The 15,028-nt window shown below is 38.6% G+C and overlaps 1 protein-coding gene across 1 annotated transcript in view; it reads right to left on the bottom strand.

Moving 5' to 3' along the window:
• Nucleotides 1-15,028, bottom strand: part of SLC25A40 (solute carrier family 25, member 40) — a 35,532-nt gene that overhangs the window by 14,706 nt on the left and 5,798 nt on the right. The window contains exons 3-6 of the mRNA XM_006834322.1: nucleotides 12,255-12,361; nucleotides 6,017-6,084; nucleotides 2,937-3,061; nucleotides 1,601-1,774 (exon numbers count right to left, since the gene is read on the bottom strand). Of these exons, the coding sequence (XP_006834385.1) occupies nucleotides 1,601-1,774; nucleotides 2,937-3,061; nucleotides 6,017-6,084; nucleotides 12,255-12,361 (474 nt within the window). The remainder of the gene's footprint in view (nucleotides 1-1,600; nucleotides 1,775-2,936; nucleotides 3,062-6,016; nucleotides 6,085-12,254; nucleotides 12,362-15,028) is intronic.

Below are 15,028 nucleotides of genomic sequence, written 5' to 3'. Positions count from 1 at the left end.
GTTATATAACTGCCAAATTACATCATTACATAACTACCAAACCACTAGGCAAAATGACACATATTTTAGAGAGACACAATTCAATCCATGACACTATTTATAACTTATTTAGAATAACGTAAAGGTAGTTTGCATTCTCTGACTATAACATCATACTAATTAAAACGAAATTAAATACAGAGATGAAAGAAAATTCAGACTTGACTTAGAAATTGCTCGTTAATAACATAAAAATCTGAGAGCCCACCACTGAACTAAAGAAGAGCTTACTTTTTTATTTTTTAAGTTTTTATTGTGAGGTTTACATGGGAGTACATCAATTTTACACTTACCCTATCATATTTTGTTTCACTGCAATGATTACAATCCCCTCCATGCATCCTCAAATAACCAAAGGGTACATCACACAGGCCCACACACCGGCCGCGCCGCCAGTACACAGCCCTTCTCCCTCCCTGAGTCCAGTGTCCCCAGCTGCTCCATCTGTCCACATCATCATCTCTGTCTCCATCCCTGGCATCACTGCCTCTCGGGTAAGGTCCCGCTCTCCGTTCTTCTCTCTTGATGGTCCCAGGGACCTCCGCTCCTGGGCTGCAAAATCAATCACTCCCTTCTTTTTTTCAAAAAACATCTACCTCTATATCTCCTACCCTCACAGTCAGTTCTGATGGCAATTATTCACTATTGTACCATTAAGAGTCTTATCCCCATTTCCTTTCGCCAGCCTGGTCCCAACAGACTGAAAATCATTCAGTGGTGATTCTACTTTCCCTTGGCCCGTCTGGAACTAGGCTCCCTCTAGAAAGCTTGTAAGCCAGTCACTTCTTGCCTTTATAGGCCCCACCCCATTTTGGGTAGCCAATGTCTAAGTTGCCCATCGCTGTCAACCCTTTGTACCGAGTGGGTGAGAGTGATCCTCACTGTAAAGATTTGTTCCCTTTTTTTAGCTACTACATCCATACGTATAGGTAAAGTTCATCAAATTGTAGCAGGTTACTTCCCCACCCCCACCCCTTTCTTCTTTCTTCTTCTAGTCAAGTTCTGATCATCCAGCAATGGAAGCCAGGTCCACTGGGTACTATCTGCAAGCATGGGTGTTCTTGTGCATCTCCCCTCACTTTATATCAGCTGGACGCTTCACTCTCCACTCTAGTCTTCTGTGGACATGTCACTGCCTTTGAGCCCAGAAGTTCCCAGGTCTTGCCATACTCCTGGCCATCCAGGTCTCCACCCAGGTTCACAGGGGTCTATTGAATGTGGCAGGGCTTAGCTCGCGACTTTTTCCCCCTCTTCCCCTTATCGGTGACCAACATGGTTACCTGCCAGATCACATGCCTGCTCATGTACTCCCCCTGAGTCTCAGTTTTGGAAGGGGGTTTGCTCTGAGGGGTCCCGACCATTTGACTTGATAGCTCCCGGGCGAGAAGAGTTTACTTTTGAGCTTAAAGGAGTTTGTTGTTGTTAGCGTCATCAAGTCAGTTCCAACTCATAGCAACCCTGAATAGGGTTTCTGAGGCTGTAAAACAGAAAGGCTCATCTTTCTCCCATTTAAAATCTAGTTATTACCTAAATTTATCAGTAACAATAAGCTAAATCCTACCTGAGAAAGGTACATCTCTAAGAATAGTAGGAGCCCAGCCTCTCCAAAGGGAAATCCAACCATCTTCAGCTACTTTCTTGCTGACAAATTGATGCAGTTCCTTGTAAGAAAACTTCTTAGACTGTATCTTGGTTCTAATCAGTTCTAATGGACTTATCACAGTTACAGCACCAACTAACAGAGACAACAGCAAATAAAAAAACAAAACAAAAACAAAGTAATGTACTACGCAAATACACATGTAAGAATTATTTCATGTTTTAAACTTTCATTCTGAAATATCTATACCGTTTCTAATCAAATCTTTAATAATGTCAATATATTGGCACTCTTTCTGGTTTCAACTCATTAAAAGGCAGTTTCAGAAACATTATACATTAACTAGTAGTAGTACAAAAGCCTCAGTCCGGTTAGTGTCTCAATAAATCTGACTCCCCTTACACAAAACAAATGTCCTTTTGCCTTATTACAAAAATTTCTTTATTTTTTATTATTAGTTTTAATAATGTTTTCTAGTGTTTTGGGTGAATGTTTACACAGTAAGTTAAGTTCCCATGTGCCAATGTGTCCACAAAAATTGATCAATGATATGTGTTACATTTTTCTCAACATGCCAATATTCTCTTTGCATTCTGTTTGTTCCATTTCCAGTACTATAGTTTACCTGTCCCCTTATCTTATGTTTACTTTAGATTAAATATTGAGCTTTTAGATTCATTGTTGTTCGTAAGTGCCACTGAGTTTGGTTCCGACTCATAGTAACCCTGAAATAGGTTTGAAGTGCCAACCTTGTCTGCACTCCAATACTGGTCCTCCAATGCCATACCAGGTGTCCTTTAAAATTATACTGATGACTTTTTTTAGTAGAACACTTTACCTGTGTGTCACCTGACTAAACTCTGAATCCCAAAGTCTATAATGACATCTTGTAAATTCAGGTGAATCAGAACTAACCCTAAAATTTCTGAAATTATAGAGAGGGTGTGCTGATCCTGAATCATTCTACTGGTAATCATCATACCATCTTGGATCCCTGGTGTGGCACTGTAGGATCAGCACTGGCCTACAGTTGGCAGTTCAAACTCACCAGCCACTTTTCAGAAATCCTATACTGGTTGCTATGAGTCAGAACTGACTAGATGGTATTTAACAACAACAACATACCATGTTACTTCTAGAGTACAGACAAAAAATTAGTACAAACTATAATGTAAAATATTTATTACCAATATTCTGTGTATTATTTAATTAACAATTACTCTGTAAATTATCTATGAGTATTAAAATTTATTAAACTCTAAAGAGAAATCAAAATAAAATATAGTTTATTTCTTACATCTGGCCACAATTCCAGCAACAATTGGTATGCGGGTTTCATTTTCTCCCAATTTAGATCTCAGAAGAGCAGTTAATTGATCATAGCATGTAAAATAAATAACTGTGGCAGGAACTGCCATCACTCTGTTAGAAACACACAAACAAAAAGGGTTGTTCAAAATTATCAGAAGGTATGAAACATGTTCAACTGTTATTAAATACAAGGTAAAGTCTATAAATGAGGCTTTCTGCTCCTGTAAAGATTTACAGCCTCAGAAACCCTGTATAGAATTGCTATGAGTCGGTACCGACTCCACGGCACATAACCACCACTACCACCAAAGTCTATAAATACTTGCTGTATTTTACAAATCTAAAACTACAAGAAGTCAGATTATGAGATTTTAAAAAATATTTATTAGTCCTTGTTGTTAGCTTCCACTGCATCATCCCTGACTCAGGGCAACCCCATGCAACTGGGATTGGACCATTGCGATTCATTGGGTTTTCATTAGTGCTTAACTTAGTAAGCAATGAAAACATATGTTAAGTACCACCCTCTAAAAATGTATAATATACTTGTGAAGATAAGTTATGATACATAGCATTAAATAAGTGCTATGTATCCAAGTTCAGGTAACATATAAAGAACAAGCTCAGGATACAAACAGGAAAAGACAACTGATGAGGGCACTTCTCTATCACCCCCACTTCTTGTTCTGGTCTTCCAGATCTTCCTTCCTAATTACATTTATGACAACGTAAGAATCACTGAATAAAAAATTATAGTAGCAATTAAAAATATATATATTTACGCTATGGGCCATATATTGTATCTGCTATAATTGTAAATAAAGTATAACTACTGTCACTAGGAGTCCTGGTATGGCACTGTAGGGTAAGCACTGGACTCCAAGGCTGGTTTGAACCCCAAGGTTGGCAGTTGAAACCTACTAGCCATTCTTTGGAAACCGCATACAGAGTTCACTATGAGTTGGAACTGATTCAACTGCACTTAACTATCACCAAAATTATAGAAATTAATTTTAAGAGCTCTGATAATTTATTCTTCTAAACTAAAATAGCAAGAGGAAATAATAATTAAATTCTTACACAAATATGAATTTTTTTTACTTTAATATTTATCCAAAAGAAAAACTATATGGTATGATTTTACTACAATACTTTCCCAGACCGTATTTTGAAATGTCTGTTCTATATTTCTGAGTATGAGCATTTAGGGGTAGGACTAACTGCTGGTCACACATCTGTCACTAACTTAATAATCCTACATATTGTTAAAAATATTTTCCTCACTAGTAAGTAATTTGCTCCATAAAAAGCATAGAGTAAGTTCTTAGAAAAAAGGTAGAAAAAACAAGGTATTATTTAGAATTTTTTACAGTCAGCTTTACTAATTTATTACATTAATTCCTATATTAGAGAACAGAAACTATCTGAAGAAGCTAAAGTATACACATTGCAATATATTTTAGTATGAATGTACATATTCAATGAAATATTTAATGTCTCTTTTAGCCTTAGTCACTGTAAAGTCCACCAAACAATTTTTTTTCCTGATGAGTCTGGGTATGAAAAAGTGGGGATAATGCTGATGGATTGTATGATTTAGTTGTGAGTGACTACTAAAAGGATTAACTGTGAAAACTTGGAACTCTAATGTAGATATAAAGTGAACCATTTCAGAAGCAACAGGGGGGATTTTATTGCCATCATGGAGAAAGAGCCAGGAGTGGAGTGTGTCCTTTGAACCCCAAGATCTCTGTGCAATGATTGAATGCCCTTGAAATCAGGACAGAATGCTGTGAGACCATAGGAGTAGCAGAGGGGTGACAGCAGCAGAATCAAGAGCCAGAACGGTGGGCTTCTCAGCCCACACAGCAAGTAAAGCTAAGTGACTTTGAGCAGGAGGTTTGCTTGCAAAGGGAGCTAAGTGTGCTGAACCATGGAGTGAGAATTGAGCGTCTACAGGTTGAAGATTTTGGTGGAGTGGTGTGCTTTGTGAGCACTTCTCAGTAGCCCTAAAAGAGCTTTCTAACACTGATGGAGCAGGGCAGAGGCCAGGCTCAGGGCCAGAGAGAGGCCTGCCTATAGCACAGCAGAGGAGAGACTTTCCTGACTGGAAGAATATTTCTGACCCTGAATTATAACCTATTAAATTTTCTAATAAGCCTCATAACTGTAAGTACGAATCCATGTTCTGTGTGGCCATCACAATGAATTATTGAACCCAGCTGAGTAGCACATGGGAGGGAAAGTTGGTGCCAGTGTTTGCAACACTTTATTCAATGTTTTAGTAAGAGATAGGAAAAGCAAATGAACACCCAAATTTCTAACTTCAAGACAATTTGAGGGGAGGGGACCAGGAAGAGGAATTATACTTGTGTAGCAGACAAGACAGCAGGCCTGGCCACTCAAGTCTTCTACGTCTTTAAGAGTGCTGACACCTGCAGGCCTTACCTTTTGATTAGCTCCTGGGAATTTAACTTTTGGAATATTCTCCACGATAAAATGTTCTGTATATCTAGAGCACTAAACCAACATTTCTAGGTTGTTCTGTCCACACTCCAAATGATGTGATTTATGGTAAAAACTTGCTTTCTGTCTGGTTTTCTGGAATGTTAGTATTTGCAGCTAGTCATGCAGCTAGAATGTGCCCATATGACCAATAAAAAAGGCATTGGCTGTAAGAATCAAGTGAACTTCCCTACACAGAAACACTAAAAAATGTTGATACTCACTCTAAAGAGTAAGTATATTCTGTGCAATGACATGTGGAATGATTTTAGAAAGCTACACTTGTTCGAAACCTGATGTGTGTGTTTCCCCTTACTGTATCTTTTTGTTGTTAAAACAAAAAAACAAAACAAAATGACCAGGAGTATAACTTGACCTAGGTCTGTGAATGTTTCCAGTGAATCACCAAATGTATAGGTGGTCATGAACACACAAAACAATACTTGAGAACGTGAGATAATTATAATATTAAAAATGTAAGACTTTGTGTAGCTACTTGGTTATCAGACAAAACAAAAAAGATCCATCACTTAGTATGAAAAATATTAAATTTCAACTTACAGGGTAGGGGGCAGGCCACTCCAAAGGGATGTAATGCCCTCATTTCGAATGATTTTCAAAAAGGCATCCTAAAATTATAATAGAAAATAGTAGCCAAAATACATCCCTGAACATAATATCCAAAAGTGCATAATGATAACTGATTGGTAATTTAATACTTTTGAGCATCTACTTCTAAAATATGAATGTCTTAGATGAGTGAGAGAGGGTATTTACCTTTGCGGAGTCCTGGACCACAGGTCAGAGTTATAAAAATTTCTTAGACAAGCACCTTAACGGTATGAATTGTTGAGCCTCATAGCTCAGTACCATTGTCTCAGGGCACACCAGGGTCAACTGCCATAGCATAGTCCACAAAGACAATGCTCTACATCCTTATTGTGAGTAGTGACTGGGGTCTGGGGAGCTCCTGAGCAGCCACCTAGGGTGCAACTAGAGTGATGAAAACCAACGATGTATGGAACAATTAGTCTGATGGACTAATGAACCACGTGAACATCAGTCTCAATAACCCTAGCACTAAGGGAACTGGACTATACACAGTTACCACTACCAACTGCTCTGGAAATTTTTCACATTAGAAGGCCCTGGACAGAAGGAGAGAAAAATGTAAAACAAAACTCAAAATCATAAAGAAAGACCAGGATTACTGGTTGGAAAGAGATGTGGAACCTCTGAGACTATGGCTTTTAGTCATCTGTAAAGTCTGGAATTAAACTCTCCCCCATGGCTCAATTTTCAGCCAAACAACAGATAGATCTATAGGGGAAAAATAAAACTAGTGAGGTATGCATATCTTAGAATCATCATCCATTTGAGATCAAAAGAGCAGCACTTACCTAAGGGCAAAGTTCAGAAGGGCTAAGAAGTGGGAGCAAGTGAGAGAAACGATGTTACATTGAAGGACACTGAACACCAATCAATGAGATGAAACAAAATGTGTATGAATTGTTGAGTGTAAAACAATGATCTGTTCTATAAACCTTCACCCAATTCAAGAAAAAATGTTTTTTCTCCTTCAATTTTCGATAGAATGAAAAGGCATTTCTGGATGATACTTTCTGCTTACAGAATCAACTCTGTATTACTTAACTTTGGGTAATTTTACTTAAGAATCTGAAACCAAGCTTTTAAAAAAACAATAATAGAAAGAAAATAAGAGGGTAAGTCAAAAAGTAATTGCTATAGAATCACAGAGACTTTTACTACACAAAAATATCAAAATATGAAGGTATTGTTGCTCAACATATCATCCATCTAAGTTCCAACTCTGAGCACTGGACTGAGAGCCACAAGGTCCACAGTTCAAGTCCACCAGATGCTCTACCGGAGATAGACAGGGCTTTCTGCTCCCTCGAAGATGTAGAACCTTGAAAATCCTATATAGGACCAACTCAATGGCAAGTAACAACAAAAACAATCCTTTCCCAATGCATTTTAATTATGGTAGAGAAGAGTATTAAAAGTACCATGGATGGCTAGAAGAACAAACTAATCTGTGTTGGAAGAAGTTCAGCCAGAATCCTCCTTAGAAGCCAGGATGGCCAAACTTTGGACATGTTATCAGAAGGAACCAGTCCTTGAAGGACATCATGCTTGGTAAAGTGAAGGGTCAGTGAAAAAGAGGAAGACCCCCAACGAGATGGACTGGCACAGTAGCAGCAGCAATGAACTCAAGTGTAACAACAGTTTTGAGGAAAGTGCAGGACTGGGCAGTGTTTCCTTCTGTTGTGCACAGTGTCGTTATGAGTAGGAACCTATTCAACGGCACTCACAACAACCCTTTCCTGAAGAATTGTGCCCTCTGATTTACACCACATCAAACAGGCAGTTTTGGCTCCCTTGAGGGACTCAAATTGTGTTCCTTTGAAATGTTTAGTTTGGGGAACAAAAAGAAGTCTGAAGGGGCAAGATCAGGGCTGTATGGCAAATGAAATAAGATTTTCCAACAAAATTCTCACAGGACACCCCTGGATAACTCAAAGAATGAGCAAATGCATTGTTGTGATGGAAAATAATTCCTTGGTGCCACTTTCCTGGCCTTTTTCTAACCAATGCAGTTTTCCACTTTCTTAAAACTTCATAATAAATCCCTGTGATCATACTATACCCTTTGATGAAATCTATCAAGATTATCCCTTGGAAATCCCAAAACACAGGTGCCATAAACTTCTGACCTTTATCTTGAATTTAACTGGCTCAGCAGATTTCCTTAGAAGTCATTGTTTTGAGTGGACCTTTTTATTAAGGCACCTAACAAGACTAAGACAAGTGTATATTGAGAGAATTTGTCTGCAGCCAGCTACTGATTGTAAAGACATGCTTAAACATGTTTTGTCTGGAGTAAGTGAGTGCAGGTATGAACTTGAACCCTAATAGCAATACTTCTTTATTTATCCTGGTAACCTGGGTGGACAATATGTTGAAAAACAGTAGTTTCACATCCTAATATTTTTGTTTAATAAAGGTTGTTCTGATTACATAGCAGTACTTTTTGATTTATCCTCCTATAGTACAGCCTCACAGCCAGGAAACTTAAATTGATAGAGTCAAAATTCAGAATAGTTGTCCCACCAAAAAGATCCCTAATGCTGCCTTTTCATAGCCGTACCATGTCCTTTGTACCCCCACGTACTTCTTAACCTCCAACAATCACTAGTCTGTTCTTCATTTATATAACTTTGTCATCTCACAAATGTTATATATAAACTGAATCATGTGTCTAGCCTTTGGGGGTTGTTTTCCCCCCCTAATTCAGCATAAGGGAGCACAGTGGCTCCATAGGATAAGCACTGGACTGCGAACCACATGGTCAGCAGTTTTCTCCATGGGAGAAAGATGAGACTTTCTGCTCCCAGGAAAGATTTAAAGCCTCAGAAACCATATACAGGGTCACTACAAGTCATCATCAACTCAACAGCACTTAACAATAACAACAATTTGGCATCATTCTCTAGAGACCTAAAACAAAATCAACTCAACAGCACTTAATAGAGCATTCCATGGTAGAGCACTCGTGTGGAACTGTAGGATAAACACTGGACCGTTAGCTACAAAGTCAGTTCAAATCCATCAGTCGCTCTCAGAAACCCTATGCAGCGTCAATATGAGTCTGTACCAACTTGATGGTACACAACAAACAGTATTTCATAGCAAGGATGTACCACAGTCTAACAATTCACTCGCTGTTTTAGATGGCATTAAATTTTGTCTTGACTTAAACTCCAAACTCTGACTCCTCTGCAGTGGGCAGCAGCCAAAATGTTTATTCAACCTTCAGCTGCTGTTTTTACCAGATCCCTTGGTGTCTTTTGGCTGATTTTATATACAAATTTGGAGACTTTGACCCAATGCAGCTCCTTCTCTTCCAGGATTTCTCTTAGTTTTCTGATTTTGATTTTACCTTCCTTCCCTGGTCTCTGTATTCTGCTATTTCAAGGAAGTAAATGTGCTATTCCTTGCCACCCAATCTGCAGACAGCAGGTAGAATGATTAGTTCCTCATGCAAAGGGCTGCAAACTGACAAATCTCACCTACTAAGATCTCTTAACAGTAGACTTTCCTCCAGTTCTGCCTGTACTTGGTTCTTCTCCAGAGATGTCAAATTGTGTAGTTCTGCCGAGTCGTTTCTGGCTCACAGCAACCCTGTATAGGGTCCCCAAGGAGCAGCTGGTAGGTTTGAACTGCTGGCATTACAGTTCAAACCAACTTTGTGGTTCCGAACTTATCCTACAGCATCACACCAGGATTATACATAGTGATTTCAAAAAGTGCTCTTTAATATGGAATCGACTCAATGACACTTAACAACAACAACATATGTTTGCAAGATGTTACCACTGGGAGAACCAGATATGCAGCAGTAAACGGAATATGTTTTTTTACTTCTTAAAATGGCTGTGATTTACAATTATCTGAAAATTTTAAGTTTATTTTCTAAAAAGAGCAAAATGAGCATTACACTAATCCCAAAAGGATTAAAGAGAAGATGTATTTATAACTCTCAGGAATGTTTATGCAATGGGAAGGCAGTTCTCTGTAACTTTTAACTTCTTTTCTAACCTTTACTTATTTGCTAAATTATGTAGGGAAAATATTTTAATCTCCTTTGGGCTTAGTTTTCTTATTTGTTAAGTGACAGAGTTAGAGTACCTAAAAATCCACTACGATCCATCTAATTCTAACTGATAGCAATCCTATACGTTTTTACAGGAGCAGATCGCTTCATCTTTCTTCCATGGAGCAGCTGGTGGGTTTGAACTGCCAACCTTATGGTTAGCAGTCCAACATCTAGCCCTCAGCACCACCAGGGCTAGAAACAGATACTATTCCTTATCCTTTCCTATTCTAAAGCTTTTACTTCCCTATGAATTATTGTTGTTAGGTGCCATTGAGTTGGTACCGACTCATCGCGACCTTATGCACAGCAGAACAAAACACTGCCCGATCCTGGGCCAACCTCACTATTGTTGCCAAGTTTGAGTGCATCGATGCTGCCACTTGGCTAATTGAGGGGGGTTGGGGGGTTGGGGGGGAACCAAGCTTAATGGAAAGGGGAACCAAATTTTCTTTCTACATAAAAAGCATGAACCGATTAAATAAAAGTTAACTAAGAGTTCAAAGGCAAAGAAGTACTTCCTTTTCCCTACTTTATTATTTACCTTTTAACTGCATATAAGTATACTAGCTATACGTTGTTGTTGTTGTCAGGTGCCATCGAGTCAGAACCAACTCATAGCGACCCCATGCACAGCAGAACGAAACAATGTCCGATCCTGGGCCAACCTCACTACCGCTGTCACACTTGACACCATCAATGATGCCACCTGGCTGATCCATCTCGTTGGGGGTCTTCCTCTTTTTCTCTGACCCTCCATCTTACCCAGCATGACATCCTTCTCCAGCGATTGTTCCCTCCTGACAATATGTCCAAAGTATGAGAGACGAAGCTTAGCCATCCTGGCCTCCAAGGAGCACTCTGGTTGCACTTCTTCCAAAATAGATCTATTGGTTCTTTTGGCAGTCCATGGCACTTTTAGTATTCTCCTCCAACACCACTACTCAAAGGCATCAATTCTTCTACGGTCTTCCTTATTCACTGCCCAGCTTTCACATCCATATGAGGTTATTGAAAATACCATGGCTTGGGTCAGGCGCACCTTAGTCCTTAAGCTGACATCTCTGCTCTTCAAAACTTTAAAAAGTTCCTGTGCAGCAGATTTGCCCAATGCAGTACGTCGTCTGATCTCTTGACTGCTGCTTCCACAAGTGTTGACAGTTGATCCAAGAAGAATGAAGCCCTTGACAACTTCAATCTTTTCTCCATTGATAAGAATGTTGTCCTCGGCAACCTAAGACAGAGCCATTGCCATGCTGCAATGAGTTTCCATGACGGGTAAGACTGAGGAATTCGCACTGACTGCCTAAGACAGGCAGGGTCCCTTAAACAAATAATAAATAAGGGGGAATCTGCTGCAAACCATGCAGACCCGGTCAGGAGTTCAAGTCCCTGTGGGCCCAAGCGTTACTGACCGTCCAAACCATAGGCTCTGAGGATCAGACTTTAGCCACCTAGCAGACATAGCAAAATGTCCCTTATCTGATTATTCAGATATGTTGGTTAGTAATTCCATACATGAGCCCTGGATACCCACAGATAAATGTAAAAACCTTCCCTAAAAGCCGAGACTGTAAATTCCAAAAAGGCAAAGTTTTTCCCAAAAAAAAAAGCTAAAGAGGATAGAGAGAAACTCTGTTAACTGATGGTATGTGGAGGGGATTATAATCAATGTAATGAAACAAGGTATATGAATGTTTGAATGTGAAACCGATGGATGTGCCCTGAAAACTTTCACTCAATCCACAATAAAAACCTTAAAAAAAAAAAAGAATGTTGTTTATTGGTCCAGTGGTGAGGATTTTTGTTTTTCTGACATTGAGATGCAACCCATACCGAAGGCTGTGTTCTTTGATCTATATAAGATCTATAGCTATATAAGGTACTTTTATTTTCCTTCAATGAGAAAACTGTCATGTTGTTGTTGAGTGCTATCAAGTAGGTTTCAATTCATACTGACACTGTAGAGTGTTTCTGAGGAACAGCAGGTGCGTTTGAACTGCTGACCTTTTTGCAGTTTAGTGCTTATCCTACAGTGCCCACCAGAAAAATCACCATATACAAGATTAAGTATGAAAACAGAAAATATACTCTTGAGTCTAAATAACATCATCTCCTTACCAATGTTCCTTGGAAACATCCTGGCTTCTTATACCAAACTTTGTTGCCTCCCTCTTCACAGACACACAGATGATCCATGAGTCCATTACTGTACAGGAAACATTTTCCTAACAAAGAAGATTTCAACAGTTACTTCAAACAATTTTCTACAAGATAATGAAAAGAGAAATAACTGTCTTTTAGGATGAAACATGTGAGGGCAAGTCAAAAGACAGTGCTACAAAATCACAGAAACCTTTATTTAACGAAAACTTAAAATACAAAGCTACTGTTTCTCAACATATCCTCCATGTAGGTCTATACACTTCTTAAGGCAGTGGTTTCAGCTCTCAAACCCTTACCTGAAGAATTCCGTAATCTTTGATTTATACCATGCCCGAATGTTCTTTCTAGTTTGGGGAACAAAAGAAGTCTGAAGAGGAAAGATCAGGGCTATAGGATGGATGGGGTAAGGATTCCCAGTAACATTCTCCTAGGACAGTCCTTGCTACCCTTGAATAATGAGCAGGTGCATTATCCTGATGGAAAAAAAATTCCTGTGCAACTTTCCTAGCCATTTTCTTACCAAAGCAGTTTTCCATTTTCTTTAAGTTTCTTCATAATAAGCCTCTATAATTGTTTTGTGTCCTTCAAAGTAACTCTCAAGATTACCCCTTTGGAATCTAAAAAATAGTTGCCAGAACCTTCTGAGATGACTTCTCTATCTTGAATTTAACTGTTCCAGCACATCCCTTAGAAACGAGTTTTGATTAGATTTTTTTAATTAGACCCTAGTAAGACTAAGGTAAGTGTATTAATAAGACAAATTGCCATCATCCATTGATCAGAGATGTGATTAAACATATTTTGTTTAGAATAAACCCATGCATGTACGAACTGAAACACTAATAACAAAACTTTTTACTTACCCTTGTACCTAATTAATTCAACTTAATAATATGACACAAGGCTCTAAAATCCCAATTAGAGAAAATAATTGAGTAATCTGTGGGTTTCACCTTTTTTTAAGTGTAGTAAACAACTGTCGACAGAAATAAATCCATCTAGGTTAGCCAAAGGAACAGAAGGAAGCCATAAAGGTAAATCTGTTTTGAAAAAAGAACATGGGTACACATCTTCTCTATTTCAGAAAACTCTGATGCACAGGGATAAAAGTTCTTCTGCCTTTCTCTGTATTTGTACCACTCATCTAGCCATTCATCAGTTTCCCCCTAATTTACTACAACTTTAATAAAATGTAAACCAACATAAACCAACTCCTTCCTATTTTTGAATTCCTCTTTGTTACCAAAATTATCTTCTCTGTTTGTTGTTGTTGTTGTTGCTGTTACATGCCATTAAATCAGTTCCCATCAAACTGGTTCTGAATCATAGTGACCCTGTAAGGGATTTCTGAGGAATAGTTGGTGGATTTGAACTGCTGACCTGTGGTTAGCAACCCAGTGCTTATCCTAAAGTATCACATCAGAACTAAATTCTGTTAGTTTCATAATAAATACATCTAAGAGCCTCCTGATTTTAAGGCTTTTTTAGATGTGCATGAAACTTATTTTTTGTGGTCTTCCTATAATCCATCTATCCTTTCATTCATCTGAAATACACCTGTGGTTTAGCCCATCTCATGACTGTGCATTCAACAAAGTGACATTTATATATGAACCCACTTTCTCATTTTCCCCTTCTTCTACTATTTAAACAAGTTTTTAAATACCATCATCTTCATAGATTTAGCAAGCAAATTATCTTTTCCTATTGAATAAGAAATTTTAGTCTCTTCTCAAATTGCACATAAACTGCCCAGCAATTAATCCGATCACCTGATAATATAATGAATTACCAATCATCAACTGTATTCATGTAATAGTTGGATGACTTTCATGAATGATAGGGCTCTTGGACTAAGGAGGAAGCTAAATTCTCAGATCTCATTTAAGTTTAATTATGTCCTTATCCATAATGCACAGGCCTAAATATGTAATTGTCCCTTTCATTTTTAAGTGTACTATGTATATGTCCTTTTTTGATAGGTTCATAGGAATATTGGATGTGATATATTTCTTTTTTACCTAGACCTCATCATGTGCAACTAAGTGACGAAAAAATGTTTCTGCATGGAAATAGAGACTTTTTTTTTTTAATTAACGAAGAAAATACTATTGAAATAAAAATGCATAGCCACAGAGGACTAGAGTGGAGAGTGAAGTGTCCAGCTGATAAGAAGAGAGGGCATATGTACAAGAACACCCACACCTGCAGATAATACCAACTTGACTTGACTTCAATGACTGGATGATCAGAGCTCAACTAGAAGAAGAAGAGGAAAAAAAAAGAGTAATCTGATACAATTTGATGAACTTTACCTACACCAATGGATGCAGTAGCTCAAAAGAGGGAACAAATCTTTACAGCAAGGATCATTCCCAGCCCCTCTACACAGAGTAGACAGGGATGGGCAACTTTGACCTTAGCTACCCAAAGTGGTGGGGGTGGGGGGGAGGTGGGGTTACAAAGGCAAGAAGTGACTGGCTTACAAGCTTTCAAGAGGGAATCTAGGTCCAGAGGGCATGGAGGAAGGTAGAATCTCCACTGAGTAAGTATCCAATCTGTCTAGGCAGGGCTGATGAAATGAAATGCAGATAGGTCTCTTGTGATACAATAGTGAATAACTGTTGTCAGGACTGATTGTGAGGGTTAGAAACGTAAAGGGTGGCGTTTTATAGCAAGGAGGGGAGTGATTAACTTTTCAGTCTAGGAGCAGAGGTCCCTGGGACCAT

This window comes from Chrysochloris asiatica, unplaced genomic scaffold, assembly GCF_000296735.1.
Source record: "Chrysochloris asiatica unplaced genomic scaffold, ChrAsi1.0 scaffold00010, whole genome shotgun sequence".
Lineage (NCBI taxonomy): Eukaryota > Metazoa > Chordata > Mammalia > Afrosoricida > Chrysochloridae > Chrysochloris > Chrysochloris asiatica.
This window is presented reverse-complemented; position numbering and strand designations above follow the sequence as displayed.